The 22,257-nt window shown below is 33.3% G+C and overlaps 1 protein-coding gene across 1 annotated transcript; it reads right to left on the bottom strand.

Annotated features, from left to right (window-relative positions):
- Positions 1-1,422: 1,422 nt before the first annotated feature.
- LOC115723407 (beta-glucosidase-like SFR2, chloroplastic) lies at positions 1,423-5,783 on the bottom strand. The gene is made up of 10 exons (XM_030652885.2): positions 5,557-5,783; positions 4,158-4,551; positions 3,877-4,015; positions 3,556-3,722; positions 3,119-3,340; positions 2,743-2,911; positions 2,417-2,650; positions 2,188-2,337; positions 1,924-2,053; positions 1,423-1,832 (listed from the first exon to the last, which is right to left on the bottom strand). Exons 1-10 carry the CDS (start codon positions 5,726-5,728, stop codon positions 1,618-1,620), a joined length of 1,992 nt encoding a protein of 663 aa, XP_030508745.2. The 5' UTR covers positions 5,729-5,783; the 3' UTR covers positions 1,423-1,617.
- Positions 5,784-22,257: the final 16,474 nt, after the last annotated feature.

Below are 22,257 nucleotides of genomic sequence, written 5' to 3'. Positions count from 1 at the left end.
GCCTTCCTATAAATAAAACCAATACCAGCAATATCATCATACAATAAGAGAATTCTAATATGATCTAGCAAATAATCAATATCTCGACAGCCATCTTCCTTTTTTTTTTTGGATTAAATTGACAGTTTCCAAACAGTTTGACTTGATGCTAAATCGTGGTAGCTTACGTTGAATGCCCATCTGCTTAAACCTGCTTGAATAGCCATAAGTTCAAGCTGAAGTGGAGAGTGCTCCTAAGGCAAGACAATAAAAGAAGCACATACAACCTGACCTGTATCCCTTTGCACCATGCAACCTATTCTAGAACAGCCACCATCTTTTTTCACACCCGCATCTACATTAATCTCTACCATTCCTGCATTAGGAGGCTTCCAAACTATCCTGTTCCTTTGAATAGCAGTAGCCCCACTTTTGTTCTCTCCACAAAAATCTACAATGAAGTTGTTACACCATTCCACCATGTCCTCTTGTCTGAGTGAAATACACCCATGATTAACAAAGTTTCTTATATACCAAATATTCCAAGTAACAAAGTCTTCAAAGTCTCATCATATAGGTTAACACATTCTCCCCTCATTTTTAAGTCCACAAACTTTCTAGTACACTTTGTTTGCCTTGCAATCCCATAACGCATTGAATATAAAATCAACTCCATTGTAGCACCTATGGCAATTCACATCAGAACAAATACCACGTTTAGCCAGAATATTATTAGTAGGCAGCCAATTATCCACCACCTTCCATACAAAATATTTCACTTTATGTGAGATTTCTTATTTTTATAGATTTCTCCACTATTCCACTATTGCTTGATCAATTGATTGGTGCATATTCTCCATTCTTACTATAGTGCCATGAAACTTTGTCCTCAATCTCAATGTTAAAGTTGAGAAGAGAAAGGATAAGGGTAGCATCATCTTCATCAAAATATTCACTATTGGCCAATTTAAGATCAACCACATATAATGGTTCAGGAAGCAGAGGCCTAGAAAGCCAAGAATCCTCTAACACCCTAATATTATTTCCATTACCAATCCGCCATCGATAGCTATTTATTATCACTTTCTTCCCCTACTCTAAACTCCTCCACACAAAAGAAGCATTGGAACCACATTTCGCTCCCAACACACTCTCGTTACGAAAATATGAAGCCTTCAACACCCTACTACATAGCGCGTCTAAAATAGAAAAATATGAAGCCCCATCATTCAAAATTATTAAAATAAGATGTACAGGTGCAAATAAAACTTCCCCTCTCTTTATTATTCTCACACTTCTATTCCAATTTTTTTTATTTTCATGACCCCCAACAAAACATATTTTAAGCCACTAAATTAATCTCCATACCCGTTTCTTCTTCAAAAAAACCTTCTCAACATAAAACAATAATGAATAAATATTATTAGTTAATGAAAAAAAAAATTAAAATAATCTTGTTCCTTTATTGCATTACTATGTTTTTAAAAATAGATAATCACAACCCTTCCAAAATAGATATAAGCAATTGAATCAATTGAAGGGTAACAATAAGCACACATTTAGCATGGTGACAAATTCAAATGGTTACAAAATCTAAGAGCAAGAAGTGTCAAGCAAGAGATATGATTAGTAAAATAATCAAACACTCAGCTCAAGAGGTTGAAGAACCAATGGTTCATATTCTTCTTCTTCTTCTTCCTCCTCATGCTTCTTCTTTTTCCTTATGAGGGATAAGGGTCCAAGAATGAGTTTTGATAAGCGACTCAAAGGGTCATGAAGGCCTTCCATCTCATAGTGTCCGAACCGCCAATCACGTTCTACATATGGTCGCTGTATAGGTTCATCAAGTCCTCCTGAAATATAAGAATGGCCAAATTTAATGGAGGAAGATTAGTTGTGATTATAGAGACCAAAAAACCAAAATTGGCTGCATGGTTTTCTTACCTGCATACATTAGACCATTCTTATTAGCCGCTCGGTAGAAAGGTCTTGTTTTCTTCTCCTTTGCAGCTCTATGAAGTTGGTTCCATGCATTTCTTCTGTCTTTTCGTGTAATTTTACCTGTGGTCACTATCTGTATTGACACGAAACAAATGCTGCAGTTTTAAACTAAAAAACCATATCGGCTAGCGATTGTGAGACCTTGTTATCTTAACACTATGGCAAACAAATTGAATTGAGCAAGATAAGTAGGGCAGCTTAGATGACCTTGGTGAAGAGATTGTATGAAGGGCGCGGTACTCTTGCAAGAGAATTCGCACGATCAACAGCTACAAGTCCAAACTTTGGACCATATCCATCTGCCCACTCCCAGTTATCAGAAATAGTCCAAAACAGATAGCCTAGCACAGGAACACCCTACAGAACAATTCAAACATGTTTATCAACCACTTACACTAACTGAATTGACAACTTTAATCAGTTTAGTGTGTCAAACCTTAAGCATGGCTGCGTAAATAGCTAGCAGATGCTCTAAAAGATATGGTTGGCGGATCAAATCTGTCTCATCCGCGACTCCATTTTCTGTAACAATGAAAGGCACATTCAAATGTTTGTATCTTTCATGATACTGAAGCAGCATGCGATACAAGCCATCAGGATACACCCCACGTCCAGATTCACTATATTCGTCTGTCTCAACTAGCTTCAATCCAGTACCAGACAAGACTTCCTGATCATTGGGCAGATAATGTTAGTGTTCAAATGTTTAAGGCTTGTATTTAAGAGCACTGAAGTTACAGCCATATTTGGTAGAAGAAAAACCTGTCCATAGTAGTTAATGCCAATAAAATCCAACTTCTCAGAAATACTATCGATGTAAGGGAAGAGAGTCATGGAGTTGGCCAGTAAAACAGCAGCAGTATCAAATACACCGTATGGACGCATAAATGAGACATGGTGCGCAACTCCAACTATGGGATTTGGTAAGATGCTGATGGAGGGAAGACACAGCCATATTTGGAAAGAAACAAAGAAGTTTATAAATTTATAGTTAGTGAACCACATATGACAAAAGGGAATGTTGTTTACACCCCCCCAAATTTAATTTAACCAATCTAATCAACTTTGTCCACAAATGGTTTAGAACTATCTTACAGCTACTGATTATTTTAACAGAGCTTGTATAAGAAAGAAATACCTTCGTTCATGGATATAGTCATAGGCCTTTGAGTGTGCTATTGTTATCCAATTCATAGCCTGTTGGTATACACCCATTGGCAATGCAGAAGTTGCAACCTCCAACATATCAGGATGACCGCCAGGCCAAGCACCGGCGCAATAAGTAAGCATGCAGAAGACATGAGGTTCGTTAAACGTTACCCAATAGTCCACTATATCTGATACACAGTCAACAACAAGCCTGAAATGTCAAAAACAAGAGTTTAGAAAAACCAATATAAATGTCTTATTCATGATTAAGTGACAAATGATAATGCAAAAGAGTACTTGCATATCAACTCCAATCTTTTCTTCAAATGGATGAGACAGGGGTAATTAGTTCATATCAAAGACTGTAGAACAACATCTTAAGAATTGTATTAAAAATTAAAAAAAAAAAAAAACAAGAAGACTAACCTGGTAAAGTCCATGAAATAGTCAACCGTTTTTTCCATCTTCCATCCACCATATTTCCCAGCCCATGATGGTAGAGAATGATGGAAAAGAGTGAGCATAACCTTCATTCCGTGTGACCGTGCTCTGTTGATTATCCACTTATAACGCTCCAAAGCAGCATAATTAACCTTCAAGACAACATCAAATTCAGTCCATTACATAACAGAAGAAGAACCAAATAAACATATGCATATAATAAAAAGACTATCTACACCAAGCTTCATAATGGAATGAAATAACAATGGATGAATTCTATATTTGAAAACTTGGAATCCAACTTACAGTATCTTTAATATTATCCATTGGCTCCTCAGGCATAATACGTGACCAATCTATACCCATTCTAAAGACACTGACACCAGTATCTTTGGCCAATTTCAGTTCTGTATCTGGTTCAGACCAAAACTTTAACCTTTGCTCTCTGAAACCAATTTAAGACAAAGTGTTCTCTCATATTATGTCATATTAAGTAGCAAGACAAAAGAATCATGAATAAGCATAACACACTCTTTCTCAACATGTTTTATAATTACAAGACATAGTGTCAAAAGACTAAGGCTTACGGGTGTGGGACATTATGCCATGCAGCTACATTATGATGACATTCTTCATGTGAAGCAGGAGAGTCATCTTCTTTCTTTTTTTCTTCTTCTTCTTCTTCTTCATCTTCTTTATACTTTTCAAACCCTCTTATCATTGCTTCCAAAGCTAACTTAAGAGGCTTCTTTTTCTTACTTTCTTGATTAACTTTATCAAAAGTTGATGAAGAAGTTACCTTTGGCTGTGAGCCACCATCACCACTAGCTGTACTTAAGGCATCTACAAGCACTGGTTCATCTTGTGTCTCCGTTTTCTCGCATGGACTTTCTTCCGCAAATTCAAGCCAAGCATCATTCAATCTGTCTTCAACATGTGCTGGAGCCGTGGCCAACCCAAAGAAAAACTCCTTTTCACCATCTACAATCAATCATCACACAACAACAACAACAACAAAAACCTTGAAAATCACAATAACAAAGTCCCAGTTGTGAAATTAACAACAAAAGCAAGCAATATAATTTTGGCACAAATCCTTTTGGTTCTTAAAACGAAACAGTTTGAAAAAATTCAAATGTCCGAAATGAATTTATAGATCCATAGATTTTCAATACCAAACTCTAAAAAGAACCCCAATTTTTGTTGGGAAATTTGTTATAGAATCCTAGATTAAAATCAGTTTCAATTCTATGTAAAGTGTCCATAGAGGGAGAATGATTTCACTAAAGGGACCCCATCAAGTAAAATCCACATTATCAACAAGGGTGGAAACACACACCAATCAACGAAAATAAACAATCAAACATTTAAGCTGGGAAAAATAGAGATGTCTCCTACATCACCCGTAATATGTTGATACTATAACAACTGTAATTAGTACAATCAATAGGCCAATTATTATTGTAACAGTCACATTATGACCACAATTTGTAACCTTCACCCACACTATATTATAAGTATGTGAAGTGAAACACCTCAATTCAAGAGGGGACTCATCAGTAATAAGAAAACAAAGAGTATTCTTTTCATAGTGGGGTAGTCTCAAACCTCGCTATAATTTTAGTGTGCTTTTTACATTATTTACGTACTCTCATAAATTTTACTTTTTTTGTACTTGCTATTCTAAGTGATTACTTGCAATTTTGTTCTTGAGTGTTCAAATGAACTTTGAATGCCCGTGTTGTCAAAATTTCAATTTCTCCAACAACAATAAGTATATTAATAATCACTTAAATGAGCAGAAATGAATGCTTCCAAACAACCTCCCAACATACCGATTCCACTCAATCCAAAACCATGAACGATAATACTCAATCTACAGCTACCCAATACAAGAAATTAATGAAAAATGAATAAAAGGAGTAAACTTTCTCTAAGTTGGCGAACCTAGGTAGCTAGTGGCTGTGGCATGAACGTATTAGTTACCGTTGACATTGAAGTCTGCGAGTATGTGGGAGGACTCGTCGAGAGGAGATTTGAAGGGACGGAGACTTTTGCGGCGAAAACGAGAGTAAGTGAAAGCGTTGGCGGCGACGGAGACTGTGACCAAGATTCCGGCGAGCTTGGTTGCGGAGATGAACAGAGCTATTAGCGCCATTTTCGACTTTGGCCAAAAAAAGAAAAAACAAAAAAAACAAAATTATGAATATTTATTTGTATCTATCCATCTCTATCTCTTTCTCTATTAGGGATTGGACTACTCTAATGATGACACGTGTCCTAAGCCTATTTAAAGTGTCGTAACGGCTTTGAATGCCTCCACTCCACTACTCTTTTCTACTACTGGACATAAAATGTGAAAACGACATTATATTAATGGTATAAGCTGACAAACGACAACTCTGATATGAAAACGACAATGAACTTGAGAAACTACAGCGAGCTCAAGGGGATGAATTGAAAAAGAAAAGTATAGTACCCTACTAAAATAATTGAAAAAGAAATGGGTTTATTTTATAAATATGGCTTTTTTGTAAGTGGTTTAGAAATATATGGAGAAATAAAAAATTTTTATAAAAACTGGAAAAACGAATAAAAAATTTAAAATATGGAAATAACTAATTAGTATATATAATCTCTCTCAACTAATGATTTAGAAAGTTGAGAACCCCTATTTTTTAGAACTCCCATTTTTTCCAGTGTTTTGCTTAAGCCAAATTTTTTTTTTTTTTTTTTTAGCAACAATCAAATTATTTTTTATTGAGTAATAGTCTAATTTTTTGTTTGACACCCAATAACAAATTTCTAAAGTTTTTTTTTTATAACTTTTAATATTCTACACAAATATTTATGAAGTTTTGTCATTGATCTTAACTTTTTTTTTTTTAAAATTTGGATTTTAAATTTGCTAGTGCCACACATAATGAAATAACATGTATATATTTAGCTATTTACCCTAATTAATATGAAGAAAAAAAAAATGTTAATTTTCAATATATAAAGATTAAAAAAAAAAAAGTAACCTAATAGTCATATAAGTGATACTTTTTAACACCATATAATTAATTTGGAACCTTAAAAAAAGCAATAACAAAAAAAAAAAAAAAACGTAGTAAAAAAAAGTAAAAAAAAAATTATCCTGATAGTTTTTGGACATTATAGAAATAACTATAAAAGTAACCTGGAACAATTAATAAAAATGATAAAAGGAACCTACTTATTTAAACATTATTAAAGTAACCTAAATAATTACATGCATAACAAATAGTAACCTATTACTTTTAAATGCCATAAAAATTAACATATGCTAGAGACAACATCACAAAGTAACCCGATATATTTTTAATACCACTACCATTACACATGTAGTCTATTGGCAATATCAAAAAGTAACATAATATTTTTTTAACTCCACTACCATTACACATGCAATTTATTGACAACATCAAAAAGTAACTCGATGATTCTAAAGTAACCTGGTACCTAGAATATTGAATTTAGTTGTGTGCTACATTTTGACTGATTTTAATGCAAACATAACATTTTTTTTTCCTTTTCGTCTTTTATTATATTTTTGAAAGTAACTCGGTACTTGAATTATTAAATTTTCTTGTTATTCTATATATTTTTTACACATGTAACCTATTAATAACATCAAAAAGTAACCTGATATTTTCTAAAGTAACTTGGTACCTGGAATATTGAATTTTGTTAGTAACATAATTTTTTATCTTTTGTCTTTTATTTTGCTTTCTAGAGTAATTTGATACCTAAAATATGAAATTTTGTTGATGTGCTACATTTTTTACACATATGTAACCTATTCGCAACATCAAAAAGTAACCCAATATTTTTTTAAAATAATTCGATACCTGAAATATTAAATTTGGTTGATGTGTTATATTTCTTACACATGTAACCTATTGACAAATCAAAAGTAACCTGATGTTTGCTAAAGTAACCTGGAACCTGAAATATTAAATTAGGTTTAGTGTGTTATATTTTGACTGGTTTTAATGCAAAAGTAACATGTTTTTTTGTTTTTGTCTTTTTGTCTTTTATCCTGCTTTCTAAAGTAACTTGGTACTTGAGAATTTAAATAAAATATCATTGCATTCCTTTATAAAATATAATATCAAAATGTTAATTTATATTCAAATAAATAAAAAAAAATACTTTGTAATAATTAAGTTAAAAATAAAATAAACCTTCTACATATATTAATAAATAGATTTTTTAAAGAAAAAATAAAATAGAAATTTAAGTTAAGAAAGAATGATTATGTAGAGTTAAAATAAATAAAATAATTATAATATAAAAATAATATAAATATATATATATTAATGATTTGCTTTAAAAAATATTAGAAATCTCTAAACATAAGTTAATAAAATGAAAATATGGCTTTATTTAATAAAAACTTAAAAATATGGAAATATTTTTCCATACAACTAACTTAAATTGTAAAAAAGCCATAAGTTAAGTAAATCTCTAATTTTTCCATATCTATGAAATTTAAGGAAAAAATGCCATATTTTACGTAATTTCCTCAAAAGAAATTACAACTCATGTTTGTATTAGTGTTGTAAATACAGGCAGGCCCGGCCCTGGGCATAGGCGGGCTAGGCCTGTGCCTAGGGCCCACCCAGCCCAGGGCCCAAATTTTTTTTTTCCTCTTTTAAAATTATACATTTTTTTTACCAATTTTGAAAAATACCACATTTTTTCTAACATAAGGGCCCAAAATTTTTTTTGCTCCCTATGGCCCACTTTGTTTCAGGGCCGGCCCTGAATACAGGTTTAGTTTCTTAAAAAATTAGACACGACATACGATGATATAAATTGACACATATAATGTTATACGACACGACACAAAAAAATTTTAAATACATACATGTTAAAAATCTTATAATTTTATAATAGTAATAATAATAATAATAATAATTGACTATTTATTAGTAAATATTAAATTTTAAAATTATAATAATTTTTTATATAATTTTTGAAAAATATTATTAAAAAATTGTATAATAATAATTGAAGCTATGAAGAATATATATACATTTTATTAATTATTTTATTAATTGTAAAAACAAAATGTACAAAAATAGGGCACAAATTTGAGCCTGTAAAAAAATGAGATAATCTGAGTAAAGTATGACACGAATTTGAGGTATAAGAAAATAGGCTCATATAAGTAAAGCACGACATGAGTTCGAGCACACTGACACGAATCGTGTTTTTTTACTGCGTAGTACGACACAACTCATATTTTTTTATAACACGACACAACAAAATGTTGAACACCACAACACGTGAAAAACGTAATTACTTTATTATTGAAAAAGCAATTACACCAAGACTTGAACACTTTAACTTGACCACAATACACACCAAGCACTCACTCTTTATTTTATCACTAGACACCTTTACTACACACTTGTGTATAACTCACACTTTTGAAAGATTTTAGGGACACTTTAGAACACACTCTCACTCTTTTGAACACACTTTGAACACTCTTGTTGGATGCACAACTTGAAGACCCATGACCCCTATTTATACTACTCAAAAGAAACCAACTATAATATTCTAGATAATTCTAACTAATTGTGTTACTAAAATATTCTTGAAACTTCTAATGACTATTACTCTCTATGATTCTAGAAAATTCTATAATATTACCAAAATGATAGAAAGTTCTAGATACTTGTAGAGTAGGTGTTGATCTTTAACACTCCCCCTCAACACCAACTCTTCATACTGAGTTGGTCTCTCAGCTTCTGAAATCGCGTTGTGCTAAGTCCTTTAGTGAATAAGTCTGCTACTTGATCTTCGCTCTTCACTTGGTGCATCTCTAATTCTTCTTGAAGTACTTTCTCCCTGAGAAAATGGTAATGCACCTCCACATGCTTTGTTCGAGCATGAAATACTGGATTCTCTGCTAGACAAATAGCAGACTGATTGTCACAATATAGTGGCACTGCAGAATCTGTAGATTGGTGTAGATCCTTCATTAGTTGCATCAACCACATACTCTTCGAGCCGCCATTCCGCCGCTCTATACTCTGCTTCTGTGGTTGACAAAGACACTGTTGGTTGCCTTTTGCTACACCAAGATAGGACTCCAGATCCCAGCTTGAATACATATCCAGTAGTGATCATCGGGTATCATGATCTCCAACATAATCTGCGTTGCAGTAGCCAATGATCTTAACCTCATCCCCTTTCTTATAGAAGAGACCATAGTTAATGGTATCTTTGACATACCTCAGTATTCGTCGTACTACTTCCAAATGTGGCTTCTTTGGCTGCTGCATATATCGACTTACTACTCCAACTGCATAAGAAATATCTGGTCGAGTCAATGTAAGGTAGATTAGACTTCCCACCAGTTGTCGATACATTGCTCCATCTTGCAAGTCCTTCCCAGCATGAGCACATAGCTTAGCATTGGCTTCCATAGGTGTTGAGATAGGCTTGCACTCGAGCATTCCAAATCTTTGCAGCAAATCTTTAGCATACTTTTGTTGACAGAGAAATAAGCCTTCCTCAGTTCGATCAACTTCTAATCCAAGGAAGTGTTTCAATTCTCCAAGCTCCTTCATTTGAAAGCGTACTGATAGGTTCTCTTTTGTTTGATAAATTTCTGCATCATCATCTCCAGTGATAATGAGATCATCGACATATACCAGAACAATTGCGATCTTTGCTTCCTTTACTTTGACGAATAAGCTTGAATCTGCATGTGCCATGGAATATCCGCTTTCTACTAAAAACTCAGCAATCTTTCCATACCATGCTCGTGGAGCTTGCTTTAATCCATAGAGCGCCTTTTTCAGTTTGCAAACATAGTCAGGATGTGCTTTATCCTCAAATCCTCTTGGTTGCACCATGTATATCTCTCGATCCAGTTCTCCATGTAGAAAGGCATTCTTCACATCCATCTGCCATAGCCTCCAGTCTTTACTAGCTGCAAGTGCTAACAGAACTCGCACTGTTGTAATTTTAGCGACTGGGCTAAATGTCTCGTCATAATCTAGCCCATATTGTTGAGAGAATCCTCGAGCAACTAACCGAGCCTTGTATCTCTCAATTGAACCATCAGGACGAGTTTTTACCTTGTAGACCCATTTGCACGAAATGGGTTTCACTTCCTTCGGCTTTGGTACCAACTCCCAAGTCTGATTCTTTGCTAGCGCACGTATTTCTTCTTTCATAGCTCCTAGCCACTTGGAGTTTTGGTATGCCTCTTCATATGACTCTGGTTCTTTGAACTTTTCTTCTTCAGCTACAGCAGCATTAGCATATTTTGGATTTGGCTTTCGCGCTCTTGTTGATCTCCGAAGTTCTGGTTGACTATCATCATCTCCTTCTCTTTGATGCACCCCTGTTTGCCAGGGATTCTGAGGTGCCTCATCCTCGCTGTTTTCTTCTTCATTTGTATCTTGTGTTATAGGTAACTCAACAATTTGCTCCCCCATTTTCTTCTGCAATTCATCTTCCATTTCTCTAGAATCTGGTAATGCTTCCTTTTGCGATGACCACCATGATGATGCCTCATCGAAGACCACATTCCTTGATGTATAACACTTTCCAGTTGTAGGGTCGCAACATCTCCACCCTTTCCGTTGGCTGTCGTATCCCACAAAGATACATCGTATCGCCTTCTTGTCAAATTTTCTACGTAGGTGGCTTGGCACGAATACGTAGCACACACAACCAAATACTCGAAAGTGACTTACTGCAGGTTTACAAGCCCACAGTTTTTCAAAGGGTGAAATGAACCCTAACTTAGCCTGGGGAAGCCTATTGATTACATGAGCGGCTGTCTTCATACCTTCAGCCCAAAATCTCCCTGGAACATTCTTTGCATGTAGCATGCTTCGACATGTTTCTGCAAGATGGCGATTCTTCCTCTCGGCTATTCCATTCTGTTGTGGCGTATTTGCACATATGAATTGATGGCGTATGCGGCATTCTCGAAGATACTCAGAAAATTCATCTGAGGTATATTCGCCACCGTTGTCTGTTCGGAGACATTGGATCTTCTTGCCGACTTCTCCTTCTACTATTTCTTTAAACTCTTTAAATTTTAAAAAAGTTTCAGATTTTTCTTTCATAAAGAAAACCCATACGTACCTTGAGAAGTCGTCGATGAATGTAACCATGTACCGCATGCTGCTGATTGATGGTTGTTTGACTCGCCCAAACACGTCAGAATGGACCAGCTCCAATGGTGCTTTAGCTTTGAACTTTGAATCTTCATACGGTAATTGATGCGCCTTACCGTATTGGCAGCCAGCACATATAGTCTCTGTTCTGACCTCAAGTTGAGGAAGACCTTTCAGCATAGACTTCTTCATCATCACCTTGAGTTTATGATAACTAACATGTCTTAGCCTTGCATGCCACAAATCTGTTGTTTCATTCTTCCGAGTCTTGTCTACATAAGCGGACTCTGCTGACATTACATAGACAGACTCTAAGCGTCGTCCTCTCATCATCGGTGTTCCAGAGATTTCAAGATCTTGGTAGATCTTGACATCTTGAGGACCGAATACGACATGGTGACCTGTCGCCGTAAGTTGCGCCACTGATAGCAAGTTTTTCTTCATCCCAGGTACATGGTAGACATCCTGGAGTGAAACTTCTTTTGGGATGAATCTCGGGATGATTGTTGTTTTACCGATGTGCGCGATCGGTAATCTTGAGTTGTTGGCTGTCACCACAACGCGACCACCTTTATATTCTGTCATATCTTGCAACTTCTCTTCATCTCCTGTCATATGATTTGAGCAGCCAGAGTCGACTATCCAATCGTTATTGTAGTCGATCTTTCCTGGAACAGAAGCTGTCAAAGCTAATTCTTCTTCCTCCACTGCGAATGATGCTTCTGCGTCCCATTCTTCATCGCTTGTTCTTTCTGCATTTGATGTTGCTGCATTGCCTTCTGCAGTTTTCTTCTTGAACCAACAACTTTTAGCCATGTGGCCATACCTGCCACAGTTGTAGCATTTTCCATCAAATTTATTGTTATTCTTTGATTGACCACCCCGTTTGTCTTTATTCTGAGCTCCCCCTGTTTGGGAGCTCCCATGATGACTATCCTTGTCATCATGTTTTCTAGTATTTCTACTAGTATTTGGTCGGGGTCGTCCTTTCTTATCTCTACTAAAGAGTGCTTCTTCATCACTCTTTAATGAGACTCTAGACGTTTGCTTAGCTAACGCTTCTTGGTCAGCTAGCAAGTTTTCTAACTCAACAAGAGAAGGTTGGCTTGGCCAACCTTGTATTGCAGCAATAAAAGTTCTATATTCTGGCCTTAATCCATGAATAATAATTCTTCTAATTCTAGCATCTGACATGCCAGCACCAGAGTCTAATGCAGAGATTTCGCGACAATGAGATTTTACCTTGGTAAAGTATTGGTTGATCGTCATGTCGCGCTGCCTGATTAAGAGAAGCTCATTCTCCAGAAGCTGTAATCTTGTATCATTCTTCTTGGTGAACAACGATGCAAAAGTATCCCATGCTTCCTTCGGTGTCTTCGCCGGCCTGATGTGCTCCAACATCTCATCTTCGACTGTGGTTCGAATCGCAAACATGGCTTTGCCCGCTTTAATCTTCCATTTCTTTAAAGCGGGTGCATCCTCCGGTTGTGTGACTTCATTGCCACCAACGATCTCCCATAAGTCTTGGCCTTGGAGATATGCCTCCATGTGCATCGACCACGTGTTGTAATTTTGGTTGTTAAGTTTCTTAATTCAACCGACCACTTGAAGGTCACCCATCGTGCAAACTCTATAGTACTAAACCACACACGATCACTCTAAGAAACTCAACAAAGGACTCTTTCGGAACGAACTCGATCCGGCTCTGATACCACTTGTTGAACACCACAACACGTGAAAAACGTAATTACTTTATTATTGAAAAAGCAATTACACCAAGACTTGAACACTTTAACTTGACCACAATACACACCAAGCACTCACTCTTTATTTTATCACTAGACACCTTTACTACACACTTGTGTATAACTCACACTTTTGAAAGATTTTAGGGACACTTTAGAACACACTTTGAACACTCTTGTTGGATGCACAACTTGAAGACCCATGACCCCTATTTATACTACTCAAAAGAAACCAACTATAATATTCTAGATAATTCTAACTAATTGTGTTACTAAAATATTCTTGAAACTTCTAATGACTATTACTCTCTATGATTCTAGAAAATTCTATAATATTACCAAAATGATAGAAAGTTCTAGATACTTGTAGAGTAGGTGTTGATCTTTAACACAAAACTCATATTTTGATGACACGGTATAATGCAACTAATATTTATAGCACAAAAAGTATTTACAATACTAGTTTGTACACCATAAAAGTAATGACATTTCAAACACTTTGGGTGCACTCTTTAACCATTTTTTTTTTTATTTTTCTAATTAAAAGAGTACAAATATTAAAAAAAACCCTGTAAAACTGTTTTTATTTTATATTTTTTAAAATGAGAATGAAAATTTTAAAAATAAAAATAAAAAAAAAATCTATTTTTAAAATTTTTTTAAAACAATTTTCTTTTTTTAAAAAATAAAATAAAAGTATAGTCTATTTGTATTGTTTTTAATCAGTATTCGAACCTAGACCCAATCCCCAGTCTCGGACCCCAATCTTAGTCCTCAGATGAACCTAAACCCTAACCCCAGTCTTTGGCCCTAAATCCAGACCCGATGCCGGATCCCAACCCGCTTTCTCTTACCTCACTTTCTCAATTCTCACTTAAATAAAAAATATATATATATATAGTTACATTCCTACATTCGGGAAGCATTAGTATCCTATTTGATATGCATAAATGTTAGTTACATTCCTAGATCAAGAAACTCTTTATCACATTTTGAGCAAAAAAGAAACTCATTATAGCACATATAATTTGGCTAAGTATGCCTTGTAGTTGGATTCCAAGTTCTGATGCAATACCTATCAATATCAAGTGAAAGAATCTTATCACAAAAAATAAAATGATAAAAGAAACCTATACGTATAAGTTAGAATTATCCACATAGGTGTGGAACATGATGGAGATGCAAAGTAGAGACAAATTGGTACTACCTATTCTCACAAATCAAAAAGTTACACCTCAATAAAAAGAATACATTTTGGAAGATAATAACGAAAATAAAAGTTATAGGAAAAATTGTTGTACACCTCAAAATAGTCAATTTAGTACACTATATCTATTTCATCATTTTTTTTAATTTTAAAGAATTTTTAGTCTATATTTTTTTTTTATAATCGTGTTGGTTGTACTTATTTAAGATTAATGGGTTTTAGACCCATCACTTGGCCCAAGAAGATGAATGAGAGTCTTTTTCATTAATAAAGATAAGTTTGGACCTCGCGTTCAAATTTCATATGACAATTTAGTTTCATGAGCTTCCCATATACAATGGTTACATACATAGCTGGTGATTGAAATATACAAGAATTTCAAAGTGTACAAAAGCAATCTTAGGGATCGTCCATGAATGAAAATTTAAATGGTATCTCAAATAGATTATTGTCTCAGAAGATGCCTACGTGTGGCAACCTCTAACATGAACTCAAGAAATTTTGGTGACCTATCCCCTCGACCAAGCCTTAAAAGGTACACAACGAAAAAGAGATCAGCTTTTTTTAGGGAAGCAACATTACTCTAACACTCCATTTTTCGACGACGGTGCACATCCACACTTGTAACTATCAACAACACAATATCATACGACATATATTGCTTTTAGGAACTGGGCATCATCAACCCGACGTAATAGCTCAAAGGAGTGCTTAATTAATGTAGTTTACCCTATCAATAGCCTTTTTCTTATAATAAATCCTAGTGCGGTCCAAATTCGTTCGGTCCCCTAAGCATGGTTGTTTATAAATAAGGCACTGAATTCTTCATGTAGGGGGTTTACAACCTGAAAATAAATACTAGAGTTATAAAAAAAAAAACTCTATAGCTAAAAGCTTATAAAACTATCACGTAGACTAAGGCTCATTAATGTCTAAATCATGTAAAAATTTGTGTGGACCTTCGTTTTTCATTCCATATTCTTTAGCTTAATCTTTCTTAATATTAGCTTTCAAAAATTTCAGTAAACATTTTAGTGCTTTCATTGAGAGCTGAAGAAAGTTCTTTTGTTTGTCATAAAAAATAATGGTGGCCACGAGGAACATGATTGCACGGTCGATTGGCTAGACGATCTGTAACATCACTGAAGATCCCATTATTGATGCTTCGAACTCCCTTCCTCCAGCTGACGCTTAGGTGACGACTGAAAGAGAGGAAAAGTATCAGTTGCAAGTGGTGATCCCCTCAAAAATGCCAATCAGCCTAGAACTTCATCAAGATAACCCCAATGGAAAAGATGATCCGAATGAGTACTAAAAAGATGAACGAGTAGAGTATTATGACAAAGAAGATGAGGAAGACTACAATCTCTCTAAGGACCCAGAGGTAGAACGTTTAAAGAAACTGGTCTTAGATGAAGAAGCTAAAATGGCAGAATAAGAGGAAGCTACTCGCCAAATATAGGAAACCATCATGCAGTTAATAACCCTGATTGTGACAAGGGTTGGAAACTGACCCTGATTATGTGGACATTAATGTTTGACACGTGATAAGAAAGTAAACATCCCGAAGTTGAGTAGTTTTGAGTCATGGCAGTTGACTTGGAGGGGTCTCTAGCCTACGTTTAGGTTGACTCTAAGAACTCAAGAATGGGTGTTTGGATCCCGCTAAGTTGTTTCCAAACTCACTATTTTTCAGTATTCTGTACTATGAAGACATGAAGAATCCAACTCTAAGGCCTGGAAGCTAAAAACACACGAAACAACAACTCGGGTGCCCAACGCCCAAGTTGACAACCCTACTAGGGTTTTAGTTTCTGGGCCCGTCTTAGTGTAAATGAGTCAAAATTTGTACTGGATATGAATTAAACATGTCACGAATATATTTGAAGCAACAAAATTAGAATCAGAGCACTTTTAGCTTTTAAGCACCCGGAGCACCAGGTGCCCCATGCACCCAGCATCTAGGTTGAGATATTGTCAACTTGGGGCATTTCCAACCATAATACTAGAAAAATATCCATAGCATTTTCTTCATCTTCATCCAAAATGAGGAATCAAGTACTTTCAAGGGAGAAATGGATTGACTTGGAGGCCAAAATAGGGTCCCAACGCCCAGGTTGACACTCTGTCAACTTGGGCCACTTCCATCAGTAGTTCAAATGAAATATTCTAGGCATATTTTTTATTTTCATCAAAAAATTAAGATTTGAGTACTTTTGGGAAACAAACGAAGTCATCTCAGGATCAAAGTGCTCAGGTTGACACTTTGTCAACCTGGGCTATTTCCAAGGAATTTTTTGAGAAGTACATATTCTCCGTTTTTGTCAAAGATTAAGATACAAGTATTTATGGGGCCCAAAAACTAAAGCCAACACCCAGGTTGACATTTTGTCAACGAGCTTCCAATCATTTTCCCGAAAAAATATTCGGGCATTTTTTTCATCATCAAAGATAACGAAGATACAAGTAATCTCAGGGAGCAAACAAGATTTCTAAAGAGCCTAAACAAGGTCAGCGCCCAGGTTGACATAGCACTAGACCCTATGCCTAGGTTAACATGCAACCTAGTTCGCATGTTTCCGCTTCTCAAACACAAATTTTGCTCCAAGCATTCTGAAACTTCACTAAGCTTCACTTTGAACCTTATTAATTAAGAAATCATACCATTAAAATTACTCAAATGTTGAAGCATATCCATATATTGTCTTGCTTTTGCATCTGGTGCAACTCCTTCCACAAGTAGAACTTGTTAGAAATATTCTTGGACATGTATAAATTCTCTAAAGTCTCTCAAATTTTCTTATAATTCTTCCACTCTTTCAATTCTATATTTTGCAAGACGTTATATGACAGATTTAGACAAATTGTGTTGGTTGTGATCTCGTCTATCTCCTCCCAATGTTTGTCCTTCATCGTACTAGACTTTTTCTCTATGCCTAATAACGCCTTTTGGGTCTTCTGTTGAATAAGGAGATCCTTCATCCTCTTTTGGAAGAGGGAAAAATTATTGTTGTCGCTAAACTTCTCAATTTTCAGTTTTTGGCACGTCTTTCTTTAGTCTCACTGACCTCTGAACTGGCTAGGTGATTTTCAGGAAAGACCGTGTTTATATATCGCAGTCCAACCAACAAATGATAGGTTCAGACAGTCTCCTAAACAAATTTACCTTTATAAGTGAGTTTCTAAGAAAAGAGTGGAGAGCCATAGGTGGACTAATTAAATTCTAGTCTCCTAGACATAATTACTTACACCATACGTAACCAATATTGCTGCAAGAATAGACCTCTCGACCTTAATGCTCTGATGCTGGTTGTTGAGGATAATGGATAATATTCCAATTCCCCTCGAGGATTAATATTTGCGAGAAAGTACAATGGAGACTCTAAAATTCTTTTCTTATTTAAAAGATCAATCACAGCTACAATCACTGAACATATTACGAATTTTTGAATATCTTCTAATGTAAATATTTTTTTATGAATAATAATCAAAGCAATGCACGCAAAAGAATTATCTCGTAGCAAATAAAAAATTACGGTAAACCTTCCACACTATAACAATAATAATGGGTACACAATATTACATTCTTAAGTTTTGACAAATACTTGGACTCACTAATGTGGTAATCGCACCATTTCTATACAAAATGTTTCTCACAATTTAGGAACTCTATTTTTTTCTTTCTCTCTCTAAGAGATTTCTCTTACTAAGAGATATTTTCTCTATTTTTTTCTCAAGAGTCTCACTCTTCACTCTTGGAATAACTTGTGATAGTTGTGATGAGATGAGCAAACGAAAGGGATAAAACTTTATTTATATGCCTCTTTAAATGTATGAACAAGACACAAAAAATCAAGCTTCCATTAAATATATAATTGAATATGTGCATATGTTAATTTTTACATGGTTGAAAAACAATCATTACCCATCACCATGTGGGTCTCCAACTCAGAATTTTGGTTCAATTGAGAGATTAATTGGTACTGTCTCGAAGAATGCATTTAGAGATTTGTCCTGTTTCGAAGAGGACTCGTTACCTATTATTGGTGCTTTTATTGATAGGTAATTTCGAGATAGCATAAATCTCCAAAATGTATTTTTGAGACAATGCTAATTTTTCAATTGATCCCAAAGTTTTAATTTCTCATTTCATATCTACTAATAATTACACCATTATATATTTATAAGAATACACCCTTAAGTACTGCAACATAGTAATTGGTTAATGTTTAGGTTTGTTAACTGGCCAATAATCTGTTACTTAGGCAAGGCATTCTTTTATACTTTTCATCCATAAACTAAGTAATTAAGGTGTTCCTATATGTCTTGATTGAACAATATATTATCTCATCATTTACATAACGGACTAAATAAATTTAAAGTAAAATACTTTCACTTTCAACTTATTATATATGCAGTTCGACTTAATTAAATTACAAGTAAAAAAACATGTAAAATTTTCAACATCACTTGTTTGACCGACACGAAAATCTCTCTTAATTATTCTATGTCGATTGCTACGTTTGACTGGAAAGTGATATTGTTAATATTTTTTTATATATATAACCTTTTGGAGGTTGGTCGACTCTTTATGTGTATACATGTATAGTATTTTTTATTTTAAATGGTTAGTAAACAAATTCAGCTGACCGACTCTTTTTATGTGTATATAACCATTAATGCAAAGAATGACGATCCATCCAGCTATATATATATCAAGCTACTATAGCATATCATCAATTATGGTCTTTTAAAAGACCATAACCTAAAATATATAAATTTATATATTTTAGGTTATGGTGATCAATATATTCTGTTCAGCTCATTTGATGATAAGACTTTTTTCAAGTTCAAAAAATACAATGAATAATATTTTAGTTCTAAGAAATTTATGATAATCTTTATACCATTAACCTCATCAAATGGTCGATTTTGAGTTATAATTTCAGGGGAATTGCCACTAGGAAAATATATATATAAATATCTATTCTATATAAAGTGTGTCTATATAACTGAAATTCTTGGTTTATGAGAAATTTATGGGGTGATTTTTTATTTTTATTTAATAAAATAATAAACTATTATTTATATATAATAAAATACTAATAAAACAAATCCTATTAATATTTGAATTGATATTTAACATATTTCAACTCTATATATAATCACAACTATAACTCTAGAAATTAAATATATATATAAAATATACATCTACGATCATATAAGAATTTTATTCTAAAACTATACGATCATAGATTAAGTGGTCAAGGTCCAAAGAAAAATAATAATTTCTTATAATCTGAAATCAAGACACGAAAAACAGAAACTAATTGAATAGGACTCTATTCAATTGAGGTGTCGACCATGCATGGTAAGTAAAAAGCTATATATTAAATTTTATGCCATGATACAATTAAAAATTAAATAAGAATTTACTACTATTTATATATTATATATATATTGCTAAAGATGCAAAAGTATTGCATTTATATATCCCACGATGTTTCAAAAATACTTTAAAAAGTTTATCTTGAATTAATTATTAATATGTAATAAAAAGTATTAGTTATTATACTATTACTTCAAACAAAGGAAAGTTCTAGCGGTGCTACTTTCTAATCATAAACCTCAATTTTGGCTTCTTTAACCAGCTGCCACACACAACTTACTTACTCTGAATTTATAACCATTTACAATTTTTTAACACTCAAAAAGTTACTGAGTTTGTTTTCTATAGCTCTACTTATTAAGGTAGAAAAATATTTTTAGATTGACTCCATTCTGTTTATTAAATTAATTATTTTCAAGTTGACACATTAACTTAAAAATGACACAATAATGACCTACTACAAAGTATACACTTATATTCATTCTATTTATTGAGAATCAAAACTTCAATCTTCTTCACTAGATTAGCCAGAGACACATAATATTTGGACATAAACACAAGACACAAACTCAGAAACACTTAGTCGAAACTTGAATGAATAATGCCACTCTTTTAAGTTTTAAGACTGTATATGACTAGGCAATTTTAGTTATTGTATTATTATTCCTGCTACATAGTTGATCATTTTTAGATTTTTGATGTGAAATTTCGTATTGTGAGCTTTTTAGAGTTTCTTATAGACTTCAATGAGTAATAGATTTATATAATTATACCTGGAATAAATTTTCATAATGTTGTTTGGTGGATTCCTATTTTGTTATTAGATAACATAATATTATTATTCGTTAGGTCTGTCACAATTATTATTAAGTGAGAATGAATCAATTTAAAAATCTTTTACTATATTGAAAGGTGAGATTGATTTTAATATGAGCTTAGTTATATTTAATTTTATTTTGTATATCTATTGTTTTATTTGAAAACAGGTGAATAAATGACTACAATATATACAACAATTAAGGACATCACTCCAACTACAGAAAGTTGGAAGAATAAAATGAGAGTGTTAGAAAAATTTGAAAAGCGGACAAATAAGAGTTCACCACTCAAATATCAAAAGCTTAATGTTAGCAGACAAAAAAGTATACAATCAATTAATTTACTGTTGAAATTGTCAATACTCTACTAATAAATGCTATATTTTTCTGAATTTTGCTTGTACTAGCGTTGCAACAAATTATTATTTCATAAATATTTTTTTTCTTTAAAAATGAACACAGGGTAATGATGTTGAACCTAATAACTAATAATATATATTTTTTTTTTAATTTTTAATTGTATCACTTTTTAATAACGTAGAAAAAAACTAACATAAAATTTAGTATACGTGCCTCGCACGTAATTTTTTTACTAGTATATATATATACATATAAAAGTTTCATCCAATTACCAAATTGTACTGTTAAGCCCTTTCATAAGGAAGGATAGATAAATATTAACAGAATACATGAACATTTGTTAAAAAATCCCACATGGCCAAATTCAAAAAAAAATTATTATATGAGAATATATTTTAGCTTGGAAAATTTGTAGATGTATATTGTACACGCCCTTTGAAAAAGATGTGATAAATTAAATTAAATACAATAAGATTTTAGGGTTAAATTTTTACATTGAATTTAGGGTTATAAATTTTTTTGTTTGCATTTGTGTTGAGAAGAAGTAAGTTTTTAATGTAATTTTTTTTTTAATTTTATTCAATATTATTTATTTATTATAATATATGTATGAGGATTAATTTTTAACTAATGTAATTATTTTTACATTTAAGTCCTTATCTTACAAACTTTCCAATTATGTCCCATTAAAAAGTTTTTACACCTACATAATTTTTATATTTTAATCTTTCTTTTTATAAGTTTATGTAATTTTATACTTAGATATTTTATTAATACATATATTTCAAATAATTAAAATAACTATATAATTTTCACTCAAATGAAAAAGGAAACAAAATCATTAATGTATCACTAATATATCCAATATCTAGCATAGACTTTCCCACATAAAAATAAAATATTAAGAAGTGTAAATATATCTAAATATACATACATACATATATATATACTAGCTAGTAGTAGTGGTGTGTCTAGATCTATGTGATGATCACAT

The sequence above is a fragment of the Cannabis sativa genome, chromosome 9 (assembly GCF_029168945.1).
Source record: "Cannabis sativa cultivar Pink pepper isolate KNU-18-1 chromosome 9, ASM2916894v1, whole genome shotgun sequence".
NCBI lineage: Eukaryota > Viridiplantae > Streptophyta > Magnoliopsida > Rosales > Cannabaceae > Cannabis > Cannabis sativa.
Note: the sequence above shows the minus strand (reverse complement) of the source record. Positions and strands in the feature narration are given on the sequence as shown.